This window comes from Saccopteryx leptura, chromosome 8 (assembly GCF_036850995.1).
Source record: "Saccopteryx leptura isolate mSacLep1 chromosome 8, mSacLep1_pri_phased_curated, whole genome shotgun sequence".
Classification (NCBI taxonomy): domain Eukaryota; kingdom Metazoa; phylum Chordata; class Mammalia; order Chiroptera; family Emballonuridae; genus Saccopteryx; species Saccopteryx leptura.
In genome coordinates, this window is record NC_089510.1 from 14316975 (window position 1) to 14334829 (window position 17855).

General features: G+C 44.2%; 1 protein-coding gene across 6 annotated transcripts in view; it reads right to left on the reverse strand.

Annotated features, from left to right (window-relative positions):
- ROBO1 (roundabout guidance receptor 1) overlaps positions 1–17855 on the reverse strand; it is a 1145453-nt gene that overhangs the window by 430743 nt on the left and 696855 nt on the right. Inside the window, exon 1 of one of the 6 annotated variants that reach the window (XM_066346774.1) lies at positions 4651–5719. The exons of the other annotated variants lie outside the window; for them this stretch is intronic. Within the exon in view, the coding sequence (XP_066202871.1) occupies positions 4651–4705 (55 nt within the window). The 5' untranslated portion in view covers positions 4706–5719. Of the gene's footprint in view, positions 1–4650; positions 5720–17855 lie in introns of those variants that run through there. 6 annotated transcript variants of the gene reach the window in all.

Below are 17855 nucleotides of genomic sequence, written 5' to 3' on the forward strand. Positions count from 1 at the left end.
TTCTCTCTCTCTCTCTCTCTCTCTCTTTCTCACTCTCACTTTCACTCTCTCTCTCTCCTCTTCCACTACTTCAGCCATGGCTGATTGCAGTGAGTTGGCCCCAGGCACTGAGGATGACTCCATGGCCTCTGCCTCAGGTGCTAAAAACTGGTTTCTCCTGTGCGACAGAGCAAGGGCCCCAGATGGGCACAGCATCACCCCTTAATGGTCTTAACGGGTAGTCCTGGTCAAGGCGCATGCGGGAGTCTATCTCTTCCTCCCCTCCTCTCACTAAAATCTAAATAGATAGATAGATAGATAGATAGATAAAAGATTTAAATGTTTCAAAATACTTTGTTTTAAAAAATGTCTATATAATTTACATAGTTGTTGAATACAGAGTAAATATACTGATCACATATTTAGAACTCCATTTTCCAGAGAGGCTTGGCAAGCTGTGTGTGGTCAGAGGGTACACCCAGGTCTGGGCTGCTCTACTTCAACTCTGTCTCTTCCTACATTTCAAAACAAGCTCAATTCTGGCTCTATTTCTGCTACGATTGTCTAGACTGCTGCTCTGGTTTCGCTTCCTCCCCCTCTCTTATTACCAAATTTCTTACTTTAGGCTATAGATGACCTTAGACCTAATTTTCAATTGAGTAACAATTTTGATTTCCTTATATTTTCTTATAAGAAATCAAGCTTCAAAGGCAGTTATAGTTTTAAGAAGCAAACATTTTTAAAAGGGCTAGAAATTAGCATAAGCATCACTTTAGAGTCTTTCCTTAACAGGGAATCTGACACCTCATGAAGACTCCACTGTTTATGTTCTCCAGTGATAAGTTGTTTTTCTGTTTCCTCCTAACCTTACTCCTGCCGCTCAGTATTTCGAACTCTAGATATTTACTCAACATAAACTATATAAAGAGAAAAACAACTGCCATGGTTGAGTTTTGCACCATTTTAACTCACACAAGAATATTTCATTTGTCATAATATAGACAAAGGAAAAAAATTCAGGTTAGACTTTCTATTCTAAAATACTGGAATCATAAATTCCTTATGTGGTAGAGGGCCCATTATCAAGAAATAAGTATATTTTCAACAAAGCCACAGTAGTCAGGTAAGTATATTTAAAAGCCAGAAAGTGTGGAATTACCAAAGAATCTTGAGAGAGAGAGAGAGAGAGGAAGAAAGGAGGAAGAGAGGAAGGGGAAAGTAAGAGAGACCACAGCCCCAGACAAGTGGCTCCCATAGTGAAACTTTCCTAAAAAAAGTCCCTCTTCAAAACACAAAGAAGCCCTCCCCTTCAAAAGAAAAAACAGAGAAAAAGAAAGAGGAAAAAAAGGTAGCACAAATGAACTTCCACTTTATTAGACATTCAGATCTTACCCTAAATTTGAATTGAAATGGAATCCGTTTTCCACGTAAAAGCAGTCCACACAACCAGAGTAGGGGAGAGGAGGGCTACGAAGGAATCACTTCCAGAGAGGTCACACGAATTATTATCTTCAGTGCTGCCCATTCCACTCCCTTCCCCCAAAGTCTAGCTATCCCCAGAAAAGAACTCAGACACGCAGACTCACTAAAGAAATTCACCTTTAGAAATGTATTTCTAAAGAAATTTCCGTTTTTCTTCAAAATTGTAGTTCCCTAGCACACCAAGTTATGTAGTATATAGCATTAGGTTCATAAATAAAAGACTACCCAAAGCAAACACATATGCTTAAGCACAGCATTTGATGTTAAGTATGACATCAACACATCAAAATGAAGTTTATAATCTGTTTGAAGAAAACTGTAAGACTGTGAAATTGGCAGCCATGTTGAAAAGAAAAAGAAAGAAAGGAAAAAAAAAAACTGACAACCAATAGATGCTTTCGCAGGTTAAATCTTGTTGAAGGTACCTTACCCCCAGCGTACTTTGATTTATGTAAGCTCACCACATTTCTCTTAAATACACTCCATTAAGAAGTGATAGACTGTGATCTTATGCTGGAGGCAATAGATGAAACACAATCTTTCAAGAACTTCATTCATTCCCTGACCAGGTGTCTTGAGCACGCCCAACTCTACATCTCTGAGTCCTGTGAAGTTTTATTCAAACCAAGAGTGTGGCTTTAGAATAAGCACACTGCCATGAAATCACCCCAGCAGCCCAATAATTTGGTCCCTCAAGTTCAGATTCACAGCGTGGGTGAAAGTCATTAGAGGAATGACTGAGAGCTTCAGCTCAAACAGGAGAGCGCTTCACAAAGACACCTCTGACCCGCCACCTGGCCCAACAGGAAGATAAGCACACCTATAAGAAAAATGCGGAGCCCTGGCCGGTTGGCTCAGCGGTAGAGCGTCGGCCTAGCGTGCGGAGGACCCGGGTTCGATTCCCGGCCAGGGCACACAGGAGAAGCGCCCATTTGCTTCTCCACCCCTCCGCCGCGCTTTCCTCTCTGTCTCTCTCTTCCCCTCCCGCAGCCAAGGCTCCATTGGAGCAAAGATGGCCCGGGCGCTGGGGATGGCTCCTTGGCCTCTGCCCCAGGCGCTAGAGTGGCTCTGGTCGCAATATGGCGACGCCCAGGATGGGCAGAGCATCGCCCCCTGGTGGGCAGAGCGTCGCCCCTGGTGGGCGTGCCGGGTGGATCCCGGTCGGGCGCATGCGGGAGTCTGTCTGACTGTCTCTCCCTGTTTCCAGCTTCAGAAAAATGAAAAAAAAAAAAAAGAAAAATGCGGGTTTATTAAAAAATCATCAGTGGCTTAAATGAAGAATTAAATGAGATACACAAAGCCAGAAATCAGTTTAGGTCTAAGGTTATAAATGCCTCATCTATTTATCTCAGCTACTAACTGCTACTCAAATTATTAAACCTAAAAGGATGGGACACCCCCCTCCCTCAGGTATTTCTTCAGATGGAGACAGAAGGGGCACCCTGGGACCAGCTTTCTTTCAGAGGTACCATCCCTGTTAGCGTGACCCTATCTTTAATCTACAGCCATGATAAAATGTCCCAACATATACAAACTCCACTCAAACAGTGACTAATGACCATTAATCCCCCTATCTTCGGTAATCTGCCCCTCCAGTCATTTATCACACTGACACTTCACTTTACACACGTGAATAAACTTTAACCGAGAAGGTGAATCAACAAAAATCTCAAAGGTATCTGGAGCCGTAAATTAAACTAGGGGGAGACAGAGCAAAGAGAGACAAATAGACAGATCAGACCTTCATGTTGCTGATTTGCATCCACCGTCAGGAGTGGAGGTGGGGAACTATTCAATCATTCAGATCTCCAAGCTCAGAGAAAAGCTCTGTCACAGAAAAGAGAAGCTACAAATAAGAAGAGGCGGCCCCAAGATTTAGTTTAATCTATCGATCCAGCCACTCCGACCCAGATCAGATATCCAAGGCTGGAACTTCAGTTTGCTGTTTGCCTCAAAGGAGTAACAACTCAACGGATTTCTTACTTAGTTTAGTTGCAAATGTTCCCTTTAGCCCGGGGAAGCATATTTCCTGGGCTTGAAATTATTTGAGGGGGTTATTTGCTATTGATTAGCTGAGGTGCATTTTTCTTTTTCATATTTTATTAACTTAAGTGAAAGCCTTGGTCAAAATATAAAGCATAGCCATGGACCACAAAAAAGCTAAAACCAACCTTTCAAACCTGTTTCATAATCATGCAAAATGAGTGACTTGAACCTATAGGCCTGATGCAACTTGAAGCTCAGTATTCGACTATAAAAAAATTCCCTGAGGTGTAGTGTGTGTGTGTGTGTGTGTGTGTGTGTGTGTGTGTGTGTGTGTTTTAAGGCCTGAAATCTGATCCTTGATTGAAACCAGAATCTACCAAAAGGGAAGAAAGAAAAGTTGAGTCGTGGCTCTGTTCACTCATAGTAAAAGTTTTCTGGGGAGTGTAAAACAACTATTTGTAAGTGTAGATACAGTGTACATTCCTTTGTCAAAAGGGTCCCATTGCAGCATCCTTCCAACGCTTCATCTGGAGTGTTTCAGTACTATTTAATTATCCCCCAAATCCTAAATTCAACCTTCTGTTTTCCCTTGCCACTTGCAAGCAACTGTTTTCCTTCTAAACCCAGCCAGGCAGAGTGGCTAGTTTATATCCTACTGCAAGAAGGAGTTATTTCCTGAAGTTTCTACAGAATCGAATTTAATTACAGACTTCGGTTACATAAAACAACTACTAATAACCCGTTGTGCTCGGAAGAGGAGGGGCGAATTGGAGGACCAGGTTCAGGAATCCAGGCAGGTCTCCGGGCCACAAGATCGCTGGCGCACACCTCCCTCCCCAAAGGAAGCACCGAGGGATGAAACTCACTTGGGCTCAACCTGGGGGCCCTCGCTCACCGCCAACCGCTGCCTCCTCCTCCCCTTGAGCTCAGACCTGCCTTTGCCAAGAGTGGTCTGGGCGTGCCCTGAACTTGGCTAAAGGCCGAGGTCTGCGATGAGGCTTGGGGGGGGTCTCGGGGGATGGGGGGAAAGGGTCGACCCGAAGTACGAACTAGAAACTGCTTTGCTGGAACTCCTTACAGGGACCGAGCCCCTCCGGCCTTGGAAGGGAGAGGTGACCGAAATGCACTTTGGGGTTTGATTTGAGAAGTGGAGAAAGGGCGTGCAAGAGGGATGCAGGGTGAAGAAAGACGACGAGAGGTTACCTGAACAGAGACATATTAATCCAAAGAGGTAAAAGCGAGCAGGCTCCGCGATCATTGTCCTCGGGTGGGTCCTGCATACAGTCTCATGCCAAGAGGAGGGTGCAGAAATGGGGTCCCCAAATGTATGAATCCACACCACACACACTACACACAAAGGCTTAATATAAGCAACGTGGGTCAATCCGCCAGGAGTTTTCCGAGTAATTACTTGTGGACCTTTCCGGACGCTTGTCAATATCTCAGAGCACTTTGCAGAGTACGACTTCCAAGGTTTGCCTTCTCCCGCTCCAGGGTTTCCGAGGAAGCTCGGTCACTTCCAAGGACCGTCCAAAGCGAACAACAAAGAGCCGAAGCAGAAGAGCAGTTGTGCGGTTTCCTGCCTCCGCCGCCTCGCCGAGCCTCCCGGCGTGCGCGCCCACACTGTGCGCCTAGCGCCGCGGCGAGGGCAGGCGCGGCGGCAGCAAAGTTGGGGTGTGAGACAGAGTCGGGGAAGGCCAAAAAAGTGCTCCTCCTCTACGGGCGAGCCCAGTCAACAGCTGGCCGCTCGCGGCGAAGGCAGCAAGGCAGAGACGGCAGCTCCGGAGGACTGGCACGGGGCGCCGGGGGTGTGCCTGGGTGACTCCGCGCGCTGGGAGCGAACGAGGGGGTGGTGCGGCGACAGCGGCTGCCTGGGCGGGCCCTTGTTCCCATCACTTGGGTGATAGGGAGGGCACCGGGGACAGCAGCAGGTCCGCGGACAAACGCATGCCTCCGCCGCGCCTCCAGCCCCGCGCGGCGATCAGCATCGCCCCCGGCCCCTAGCCCGCAGGGGAGCGCGCGCAAGGCACCCCAACTCTGCGCGGCCGGGACGCTGCAGTGCAAACTTTCTCAGGGTGGCTGCCCGCAGCCTGGCTCGTGGCAGTCGCAAAGAGACAGCTCCCGAACCTCCCTGAGTGGCGTGGAGGGGCGAGGAAGATGCTGCGGAGGGTGGGAGCGGCGGCCGCGCGGCACACCCGAGCTCCGCCGGGATCAGACCCGTCTGAAGTTTCTGTTCTCACGCAGCCTCTTCTCAGGCTCAATTGCTTGTGGGTTTCCCCCACCGTCCCCGCGGCTCCCAGTTTCCTCCCTCTCCTCCCGGACTGGAGAATATTTAAAGGGGCCGCGCGGTACTTTCCATGCTTCACTCGACCCGGTCTGCCAAGTTTTGATCGTTAATATTTCCATCCACAAGCCAGAGGTGCCCGACTGCGCCCTTAAGGTGAGAAGCAAACTGCTCAGGACCAGAAACCCAAGCAGATGGGAACTTGCCTTGTTTCTCTCGTTACCCTAGCTCCCCCGCACCTTTCTCCGAATGGAACCTCCCAGCCAAAGACTTCAAAAATCCTCCTGGTCCAGGTTAACCTCTTCCTTACCGCTTCCAGGAGTTGGAATAAACTCTCAAAAACTCTACCCCTCATCATTCCCCATTTCTCCCCCCCCCCTTTTTTTCAATCAAATTTGGGCTGACGAGCCATCAGGAGAGGAAGTAGAGAGATGGTTATGTAGAACAGCGATTTTCAATCCGAATGCCCCAAGAGGCACACTGGTGTGCCCCAATGAAATTTTGAAACACGGGGCGATACCTGACATTTAGTCTGGGGCTCTGACCTTTTCTCCCCTTAGACTGTCAAGTTAAAAAATGAGCACAGTCGACACAACAATAGCCGTCAGTTGTGACTAAATCAAAATTTTACCTGTATTTTATAAGATAGGCAAAAATAAAAAGTTATTTTTTGGTGTGCCGCAGAATTTTGGTCATTAGTTTGTGTACCATGAGATGAAAAAGGTTAAAGAACTCTTACCAATAATATATCTTGGCTCTGGCCGGTTGGCTCAGTGGTAGAACATCGGCCTGGCGTGCAGGAGTCCCAGGTTTGATTCCCGGCCAGGGCACACAGGAGAAGTGCCCATCTGCTTCTCCACCCCTCCTCCTCTCCTTCCTCTCTGTCTCTCTCTTCCCCTCCTGCAGTCAAGGCTCCATTATAGCAAAGTTGGCCTGGGCGCTGGGGATGGCTCTATGGCCTCTGCCTCAGGGGCTAGAATGGTTCAGGTTGCAACAGACCAACGCACCGGATGGGCGGAGCATCGCCCCCTGGTGGGCATGCTGGGCGGATCTCTGTAGGGCACATGTGGGAGTCTGTCTGACTGCCTCCCCATTTCCAGCTTTGGAAAAATACAAAAAAAATAAAAATTAAAAATAATATATCTGGGCCTTGTTCAGGTAACTCAGTTAGTTAGACCATCGCAGATAAGCCAAGGTGGTGGGTTCAATCCCTGGTCAAGAGTGTTTCTCTCTCTCTCCCTCCTTCCCTCCCTCCCGTCTCCTTTCTTCCCTCTCTTTCTCTAAATAAAATATAATAATAATAAAATTTTTAAAAGGACATATCTGGATAATAAGTGGGTATTCAATTACAATAATCACTTTCTTTTAAATTGTAGTTGTTGAGTTTCAGATCGAAGGCTATCCGATTCTAAGGCACAGGCTGGACTAAGGGGTCTCTTCTGTACATCTCACTGGACAGCTTCTCCTTCAGCATCAGTAACTCTAGGCGTCAGAATGGTAACAATGGGGTATCGATGAAGGAAGAGGGACAAGTGGAAAAAGCCTGACTGCCCCAGAGTTCGTATAAGAGAGGCCATTGGGCGTTTCAAACCCAGAGGGCGTGGGCTCTGGCATCCCATCAACCCCCCTTGAAACCCCAACTTGCCAGTGACTAGCCCTGTTAACATGCCCAATCTCAACTTTCTTTTCTGAGAAATAGAAACTCTTGAAATATTAACCAGTATGAACAAATCATACCAAATCCAAAACGAACCTAGCACATCTGATATCAGGGCTGTCTGGCATTCTTTCAGTTTTCTTTCTTGCTTATTAAACAAGACACTGTTCATAAAACACCTGAGATACAGTGAGTGTACAATACATGGCAGATATTGGTGTTTAGAATTATTCTTTTTATTAAATTATTATCTACAAGCTTATGTACAATAGCTTCAAAATAATTATTTGGTATGTATCAGGCTCTACCAGCACCTGCTTACAGTGGGTCTGTCTGGACAGGACAAAATCATGATAGATGAAGAGGCGGGGATGGATTTGCTCTTTTCTCTATAAGATTGTGCTTTTCTCTCTCTCTCTCTCTCTCTCTCTCTCTCTCTAAGTGAACACATGCATGACCTAACAGAACATAATTTTAAAAAGCAAACTGTACACTCATTTTGGTTGGTGCTGGTACAGCCAATGACTTAGGAACAGCATTGTGTAGAAAAAAAATATCCGGTGAACAGGACCTATCTCTGAAAGTGAAGGAGAGTTTAATCCTGAGAAAGCTGACTGAAAATTCAGTCAACACGCTGGAGATAAGATATCAAAGACTCCAACCCAAATCTCTCCAGCAATAAAAAACAAGAATGTGCAGTAAATGCTGAAAAACATACATTGATTTGGCCTTTATGAAAGGCTATTTAGTGAGAAACATAGACTAGCATATCTTCCTTTCTTGGGATAAAAATGTGCTTTTAAGATAAACTTACCTCTTTATAGAAAAAGAATCTAAAGCATGGAACTTAAGAGAAAGAGAGAGAGAACCCTTCGAATACTCGTACCATTTGAGTGCGTTTTAAATAAAGATTTTGAACTTTCACTTAGTTAAGGACACATAGTTTTAGATATAAAGTAGAGTATCTGGAAGCTATATCTCCGAAGAGGCTCTATCACTTGGTCTCCAGAAGTTTGTATTCAGAAGGTATCGGGATCTATATGAAGTGAAACTCAATGTACCTGAGAACTTTCAGAACTTCTTATTATTACTCACTCCCTCTGACCCTTGCAAACAACCACTTCCTAGGCCTCATCTAATCTGCAAGAAACAGGAAAGGGCTCTGCTGGGGCAAGATGCAAACAGAAAGCCCTTGGCCACGCCCTCCGCGCTCATGCTATGAGGGGCTACACAAGCTTCCAAGTGGAATCTGTCTGAAAAAGTAAAAACAAAGTGTGGTTGGGGTTATATGACAGACAGCTCAGTACAGTCCTGGAGATGGATAAATCGAAGCACATTTCCTAGTTCTCCTACTGACATTAAATTACCTGGGAGAACGCATGACATACTCAGTGTGTCTGTATACGTGGAAGTGTGGGTGTGTACACACGGCTAAGGCTCCTACGCAGGCCAGGCCTTCAGGCGTGAGCAATAGAACTGTGACTCATTCCAGACCGGCTGGTTGGGAGACAAAGAGACAGCGGTTGGGTGAAGAGACAGCGTCTTCATGTGCGCTCAGAAACCCTGTGCCGATCACGGTGGTCTGGACAAGCCAACATGGATTTTAAAGTTCTGTTTCAAGGATTCTGATCTCGTTTGAAACTGATGAAATCAGGATCCCTAAAATCCCTCCTGGAGAATTTTGAGAAAACCTGAAAATATCACACTCTAACAGTCCTGTGAATGGAGGCTTCTCTGACAGTCCAAATTCTGGAGCAGGACTGACCTCTCGCGTGGGTCTGAGCTGATCTTATCCTTGGTGGTGGTGTTAGTTATGGGGACTCGGGAAAGAACAACACTCCCGGGGTCTCCGCAGGGATTCCGGGTGTCCCTGACCCAGGTCAGGAGAAGCAGAGTGGAGTTCCTTAGGGAACTACCAACAGAGCATCTCTCTGGTTCCCTCTTAGGAATAAGTCCTAGAAGCAGAGAGAGCCTGGGATGCAACGCCGAGGCTGGAGACCCGGTGAGAAGCGGCACTGGAACGAGTACGCAGAAGGCAGAGGCGGCGCTGTCTTCTCCGGCCTCCCACCCTCGGGGTGCAACAGCTACTGTAGCCACTTCTGCACGAGCCTGCTGAATAATCTGTACAATTGTTGTTTTCTAAGTTAATGAACTGAGTTGCCTATTTGAAATTTTTCATATTTGAATATATTTCTAGGTTTGGGTTTATAAGAAAAGACGCACTTTCAGAAAGTCACCTAAAGTAACCCTAAGAAAGAGAAACAAACTCCCATCTGTTGGAACGTCTATTGTGTTTCCGGAAGCCTTGTGTCTTTTTAGTAAATATTGCTCAGTCTATGCCATGCTGGTACTGTAGCAATATCTCTAAACCCCTACTCCTGCTAATCAAAGTGTTTAGTTTTCCTTACTAAACTTCATATGGTAGTTACCTGGGGAAACATGTAGTTTTGCTCAAATGAGCAATACAGATTTACTGATTCTAGCAATACAGATGAACTGATTCAAGTGACAGCAGCAAGTCCCGTGTAATAAATCACATATGGTAAGGTACAGATTGTCACAAGCAGTAAAAGGTTAAGGAAGAAAGAAAAATTTAGGGTTAGAGCAGTAAATCGAAAATGAAAGAGAAAAAAAAATGCTAGATAGGATTATAAAATACATGTGACTTTATTCCTCGTATTCATGAAAGAGAGTAAAGTTTAACATGATGTTGTCTTTTAAATGTACATAGGGCCCATTTTAACAGCATTACTTTCCTTTGTGTCTTTCTCTGCCTTTCAGAATGGGGTAATTATGCGCCCCAAAGGAGGACCATGGAGAGAGGAGATTCCGGGGGTTGTCTTCACTTACTGAAGATGTGAGGCACTGTTCCCTGAGCCCAGGTTCTTAATACAACAAAGGAGGGGACAGAACCCCATCGGACCCACCTGATCCTGTGCTCCACGCTCACTGGCCATCTCTGGGGCGCACTGAAGGATATAAACCACGACCCACTCAAGTTTGCCGTGGAATTAGGATGACTATGGCCGCCTGTTAGCAGCTCAGCCTCTTGGGGACATTGTCGATATTCTCCAACTAGCTGCTGTATTGCAAACGCCTTCTGACACAGCCTGGGACCTTAGACATTAGTGACAAGTGTCTCACTAAAATTTACTTCCCCAAAGTTCCCAGAGTTTTTGAAGATAAAGGAAAGGAGACCAGGAAGTAACATGGTTTGAAGGGGGGTGTTTTGGACCCTACACAAGCATCTGATCTTGTTTCTCACCACAGACCTAGGAGGCGGCCTTCTCCTAATCTAGAGATGAGGTTGAGAGAGGAAATTGTAACTCAGAGTTCAGATCTCTAGAAGCCATGGATTTTTTTTAAGACTATTTTTTTGTTTTGTTTTTGTTTCATTTTTTTCACAGAGTCAGAGAGAGGGATAGATAGGGACAGACAGACAGGAATGGAGAGAGATGAGAAGCATCAATCATTAGTTTTTCTTTGCGACACCTTAGTTGTTCATTGATTGCTTTCTCATATGTGCCTTGATTGTGGGCCTTCAGCAGACCAAGTAACCCCTTGCTTAAGCGAGAGACCTTGGGTCCAAGCTGGTAAGCTTTACTCAAACCAGATGAGCAGGTGCTCAAACTGGCAACCTCGGGGTCTCGAACATGGGTCCTCCGCATCCCAGTTGGACGCTCTATCCACTGCGCCACCGCCTGGTCAGGCTAGAAGCCATAGATCTTATATATCAATCCAGCTTGTCTGGAACCAAAGCACATGAGGGTAAAAATGGCCCATGAGAAAACAGTCTTGGGAGACATCAGATTCAACATTTTTTTAAGGAATTCCGAATCACCTTATAATGCAAATAAGCATTGTGAGTCCCTAGGGGAATCTTTTTTTTTTTTTAAGTTTTTACTTTTATTTATTGATTTTCAGAGAGGGGAGAGGGAGAAGGAGAGAGAGAAGGGAGGAGGAGTGGGAAGCAGCAGCTGTAGAAGCTGCCCCGCGCGTCTGCCTTGACTGGGTGAGCCCAAGGTTTTGAACCGGTGACCTCAGCACTCCAGGCCGATGCCCCATCCCACTGCGCCACCACAAGTCCGGCCAGGGGAATATTCTATGGAGAAGCCCTGTTTCTTTAGTAAGCATTGCTCATTTTAAACATCGCCACTGCTATAGTAGTAATATCTCTAATCATTCACACCTGAAGATTAAGAATGTCAGCTTTCCCTGATTAAACTATACATATAGTCCTTACTTGGGAGAACACTTACTTGTGACTTGAAATAATCAATACAGTATTCCTTACTCAGAAAGACCATAATTTGAATTAACTACACCTCTTTTCTTCCTGGAGTAGCCAGAGGGATCCTGCGGACTCCCGAGCAGACAGACCCCGCCTCGCCTCTGCTCCCAGCCCTCCGGCAGTTTGCCATCTTTTTTTTTTGTTTTTTGTTTTGTATTTTTCTGAAGCTGGAAACGGGGAGAGACAGTCAGACAGACTCCCGCATGCGCCCGACCAGGGGCGTCGCTCTGCCCACCAGGGGGCGTCGCTCTGCCCACCAGGGGGCGATGCTCTGCCCCTCCGGGCGTCGCTCTGCCACGACCAGAGCCACTCTAGCACCTCTAGCACCTGGGGCAGAGGCCAAGGAGCCATCCCCAGCGCCCGGGCCATCTTTGCTCCAATGGAGCCTTGGCTGCGGGAGGGGAAGAGAGAGACAGAGAGGAAGGAGGGGGGGGGGTGGAGAAGCAAATTGGCGAGGGGGGGGTGGAGAAGCAAATTGGCGAGGGGGGGGTGGAGAAGCAAATTGGCGAGGGGGGGGTGGAGGGGGGGTGGAGAAGCAAATTGGCGAGGGGGGGGGTGGAGGGGGGGTGGAATTGGCGAGGGGGGGTGGAGGGGGGGTGGAGAAGCAAATTGGCGGGTGGAGAAGCAAATTGGCGAGGGGGGGGTGGAGAAGCAAATTGGCGAGGGGGGGTGGAGGGGGGGTGGAATTGGCGAGGGGGGGGTGGAGGGGGGGTGGAGAAGCAAATTGGCGAGGGGGGGGTGGAGAAGCAAATTGGCGAGGGGGGGGAGTGGAGGGGGGGGGTGGAGAAGCAAATTGGCGAGGGGGGGGGGTGGAGAAGCAAATGGGCGCTTCTCCTGTGTGCCCTGGCCGGGAATCAAACCCGGGTCCCCCGCACGCCAGGCCGACGCTCTACCGCTGAGCCAACCGGCCAGGGCCCAGTTTGCCATCTCACTTCCAGCCAGAACTGCTCTGTCCAGAAGCCTGCAGGGCCTCACCGGAGCCAGCCTCCCTTCCTTTCCAGCAGGGTCTCCTCTTCCATTGCCGGCCCTCGCTCACTCACTTCGCCACCACCATCTCGGCGTTCTTCCTAGATTCGGATGGGGCAGCTCTCCGCCTCAGAGATTTTGCACTTTTCTCTGGCTGGGACACTTACCCTCACACATCTGTAAACCGGACTCTCTTTCCTCTCTCGGGTGTTAATAACAACAAACCTCCCCGAGTTTGTTCTGACCACCCACTTAAAAACTGCATCCTGACACTAGACTTCCCATATCCCTTTCATGCTTTGTTTTTCTGTTTCGTTTTGGTTTTTCTTTTTCTCCAAAGCACTTATTCCCAGCTAAGATATTAAGTCACTCCTTATTTATTTTTACTGGCTACACCCTCCCCCCACTTCTTTAGAAAGTTACATAAGTCAAGGCTTCTTGACAATTTTTATTCATTCTTGTATTCACTGCATCCAAAACAGTGTCTAGTACCAAGCAAGCATTCAAATATTTATTGAATGAATGAGTGAATAAATAAATAAATGAGTCCTATCATTGTTAATATGTCCTTTGGGAAAATGCGTCTTTAAAGAACCTATTTCTCTAGTACTAAAGTACGTTTTCTGCAATATATAGTTCATTTATTTTATCCACTTCAACTAATAGAGAACTAATAATCAATGTCACATATGGACTTCAATAACTTGTAAGCCAAGTTTCTGACTAAATGAGCACATGCTCATTTGGGGCAGGTTATTTGGAAGCAAAGAAGTTCAAACCTAAGTTGGAAGTATATGCAGTTCAAACGAGAACTGATCTTCAGGATTCACTTTTCATAACTGAGAAGCCTGAAGTCTAGAGACACTGACTCATCCCAGGCTACTCCTTTCGATAGTGCTTTACTCAAAACTAGAATCCAATCCTCTCAATCACTAGAGATTTCTTTCCACCAGAGCAGGTTAATGAGAAATTCTTGGTCAAGATTCTCTACCTTAAAAAGACTTTCATCTTTAGATAAGATTCAGTCTAACACAAACTATAATATTACTGTAATATGGAGTGAGTTTTTTACATGCTTCTCACTTATCTTCAGCAATAGAGGAATCAAGTTTTCCTATCTCCAGTTTGTTTTTTTTTAATTTTTATTTATTCATTTTAGAATTTTTTTTATTCATTTTAGAGAAGAGAGAGAGAGAGAAAGAGAAAGAGGAGAGACAGAGAGAGAGAAGGGGGGAGGAGCTGGAAGCATCAACTCCCATATGTGCCTTGACCAGGCAAGCCCAGGGTTTCGAACCAGCGACCTCAGCATTTCCAGGTTGACGCTTTATCCACTGCGCCACCACAGGTCAGGCAAATCTATCTCCAGTTTTTAATAGAATAAAAATGATAACAGCCAACATGTACACAGCCTTATGTGCCAGAGGTACACTGTTCTAACTACTGTGTACATTCTAATTCATTTAAATCCTCACACTCGCATTATAAGACCAGTTACTATTATCATTCCATTTTATGCACGAGGAGATGGAGAGCACGGAGCTAATATGAGGCTGAACACGGATTAGAACCTTGGCTCTTAGCCACTTACCCGTTCTGGATCTTTCCCCCTGCCCCAGACGGTCAGGTACAGATTGAAGTTGTGGATTAAAGTCATGTTATTCCTACAGATTTGGTTCTAGCTAGAGAAAACTATTGATGAGTAAGCTTTGTTTTGTTCATTTCAAGATCTACTTTTATTTGGGTATGTATAAAAAAAAGCGACCGAAATATAGGCATCTGTATAGTTCTTCTTCCATATGGAATTTAGATATTTATTTATTTATTTCACTTTACATCCAAAATGTTCAAGGAGTTCGTGTTTTTTTTTGAACTCTTTTGAGAAAGCGTGGAAGAGGATGTTTACAAGTTTGTTCAGACATTCAGAATATGTTGGAGAACATAAAGAGGTGTAGATGTTTATATCCTACTGTAGAATTTGAGGTCTGTTCATTTCTAGGTGTATCTGGAACCAGGCATATACTATTCTAATCGTAAATTAACATTCTCTTACATTGAGATCGCTGTAACCAGCTGCACAGCTCAATGACCTCCTCCATAGGCCTACAATTCGAACACAAACTATTCTGTAAGTTACATTAGGTTTAATACTGCAGATGTGTTTTACAAAACTGTTTAATGTTCTCAGGTTTTGTTTTTTTTGTTTTGTTTTGTTTTTTGTATTTTTCCGAAGCTGGAAACGGGGAGAGACAGTCAGACAGACTCCTGCATGCGCCCGACCGGGATCCACCCGGCACGCCCACCAGGGGTGACGCTTTGCCCACCAGGGGGCGATGCTCTGCCCCTCCGGGGCGTCGCTCTGCCTCAACCAGAGCCACTCCAGCGCCTGGGGCAGAGGCCAAGGAGCCATCCCCAGCGCCCGGGCCATCCCTGCTCCAATGGAGCCCCGGCTGCGGGAGGGGAAGAGAGAGACAGAGAGGAAGGAGGGGGGGGTAGAGAAGCAAATGGGCGCTTCTCCTATGTGCCCTGGTCAGGAATCGAACCCGGGTCCTCCGCATGCCAGGCCGACGCTCTACCGCTGAGCCAACCGGCCAGGGCCTGTTCTCGGGTTTTAATTGCTTTTTAAAAATCTTTTCAATAACTATTTAGAGGATGGAAGTATATATGTTGGCTTTAGGTCTCATTTTGGACACTTATGATGTTTTAGTCCCCACCTGCTGCTTTGTGTATTCTGAATACAATATTTTACCCGGGTTCTAACAGTATTTTAATCAGTTCAAAAGAAGTATTGCGTACATTTGAAAAACATCTTGAAATTCTATTATAACTTCTTGTCTAGAGGTTATTTTCTGGGTAAATAAAAAGTAGACCTAAATATTTAATGTTTTACTAACCTTGGTAAAAGAGTATACAGCTTTCTCATAAATGATAAGAACCATAACATGAACAATAAAGAATTTAATCAATTAGAGCATTATCTATCATATGGAAAGTTTTATGTTATTTATTTTACAGCTTATTCATGTATTTTTCTCTTATGGTGTATGGGGAGAATGACTTCAACATTTGAAAAGCTACATCGAGGCTTTGGGATTTAATAGCTTCCTGGTGTGATTGAGGACATAGATTCTAAATATGGAGGCGCTCATTCTTGTGGATAAATACCGAATCCATATCCTACAATTGTCACCGAGAAACAAACTGCTGTTGAAAATTGACATGAAATGTAAACCTACTGTCTTAACAAGGATAATTATATATTTTCCCAAGAGTTTAATCACCTCCGCTTTAGTATCCTGGCCACATTCCAAAAGAAATCATCCGATTCCATTATTCTAACTAAAAGTCTTTGTTGGTCTGATCTAATCTCGTCTTCTCGGCTTCCCTACCACGACAGACTACTTTCAAGCTGCTTTATTTCACCGAGGTGGTGGTAGCCTTTCGCTGGTACTGTACCTATCTTGTTGCATTTATATGTCACATGAGTATCTTTGAAACAAAACAGATGTTTGCTGAAACCCGTAAGACAACCTGACCAACAAAAACATTATAAAAATTTATTCAAAGACTTCCAAATATTAACTTTCTATTTACAATGTTTCAACTACAAAGTAAAAAAATTGTTTTATAAATTCAGCACATCAGTGTTTTATCACCAATATTTTTGGGATACATCCTGAAAGCAAAATGGTTTGTATCCCTATATTCAGAAGCTAATTGGTCCTAATGCATTTTTTTTTCACAATGTAGAAGTGATATATTTTTAGAACATTTAGAAAGTGCAAAAGTAAAAATGGCAAAAAATTTTTATTTATAACATGGTCACAGCATTTTATTGTGTATCCTTTTTTCTTTTTCTTTTAGCTCTATTTGTATGACTTTTCTTCTTAAATATTGAATTATATTCTAAAAGCTACTGTGTGACTGACATTTTACTCAACAATATGCTATAAAAACTTTTCCATGTCATAAAGTATTTTTCAACATCATCATTAAAAAAGTAAAATAGAATTTCATCACACGATTGTCCTAAAATACAAGTAATCTCTGATTGTTAGCTATTTAAATTATTGCCAGTTGTCACTAAGGTACACAAAGTCTGATTTTTAAAAAATCATATTGGTTTGTTGTCTTGCCAGTTAAATGGTTAGAAAATTCCATTTCAATCTCAGATGCTCTACTGAAGCAATACAATGGTCCACAATTTAGTTTCTTGATTGTTTGCAGTTGCTATGCTGACTATTTGTTTAAATGATCTTAGAACCAACACGTCTAAGAGTTAAAAATCACAGTCAACAATGAAGAACCATCAGACAATTTTTAACACCTGAAATTTTCACTTTTTTCCCAATAGGATTATTACTTGTTTGTTCAGGGGGGGGGGGGCTTTTTGTTTTCATTACAACTGATTAATACATAAAAATGTTTGGATTTCACAAGTATGCTAGAATTTCACAGGTCTTGTATTTCACACCAGAAAGTAAACTCTTTCCTTTTAGTAAAAGCAGTAAATCAGGACTTAAGGCTTTTCTACACAATTACCTTTGGAAAAAAAAAGAATAAACTTAAGCACAATTCATCATTTTGCTAACTGCTCTCTTCAGCTGGGAGCATGTATTGTTAAACATGTGGTTATCATAATTATTGACAGTGACTATAATGAGAGCGTACATAAATACACTAGTCTAAATAAGAACCAACCTAAACATGTTATGGAATCCTGGTTTAGCCAAATAATATTTTGTTTAACATTATTTAGTTCTGGGTTTTCCTCTAAATGCCACATGTGGCTTATTGTGCAATAGGAATTTGAAAAATTTAATTATCCTCCTTTCCCTGGTGAAATATGAACAATAAAGTTAGAAAAATTTTAAAAAGTTCATCAATTCTTATATTGGATGCGTTAGAGATTAAAGATGTAATGACATTTTTTGAGGGCAATAATTGTATCACTTTTTAAAAACTAGATCTTTATCTGGAGAATCCATCTGTTTTAAATCATTCTGAATGTTTGTTAATTCAGTTCAATTCATAACAGAAATGGACAGAACACTTGACAAAGGCTAATTAATGAACCAAATTATGCACTTGTGTTAGATTTTTCCGATTTGATTAATGTCTCACAATAATATAAGAAATATTTTAAAAGGTGATAATGAGTACGGAAATGGTTCTTTAGACAAGTTTGTACATACTAGAACATCATTAAATGC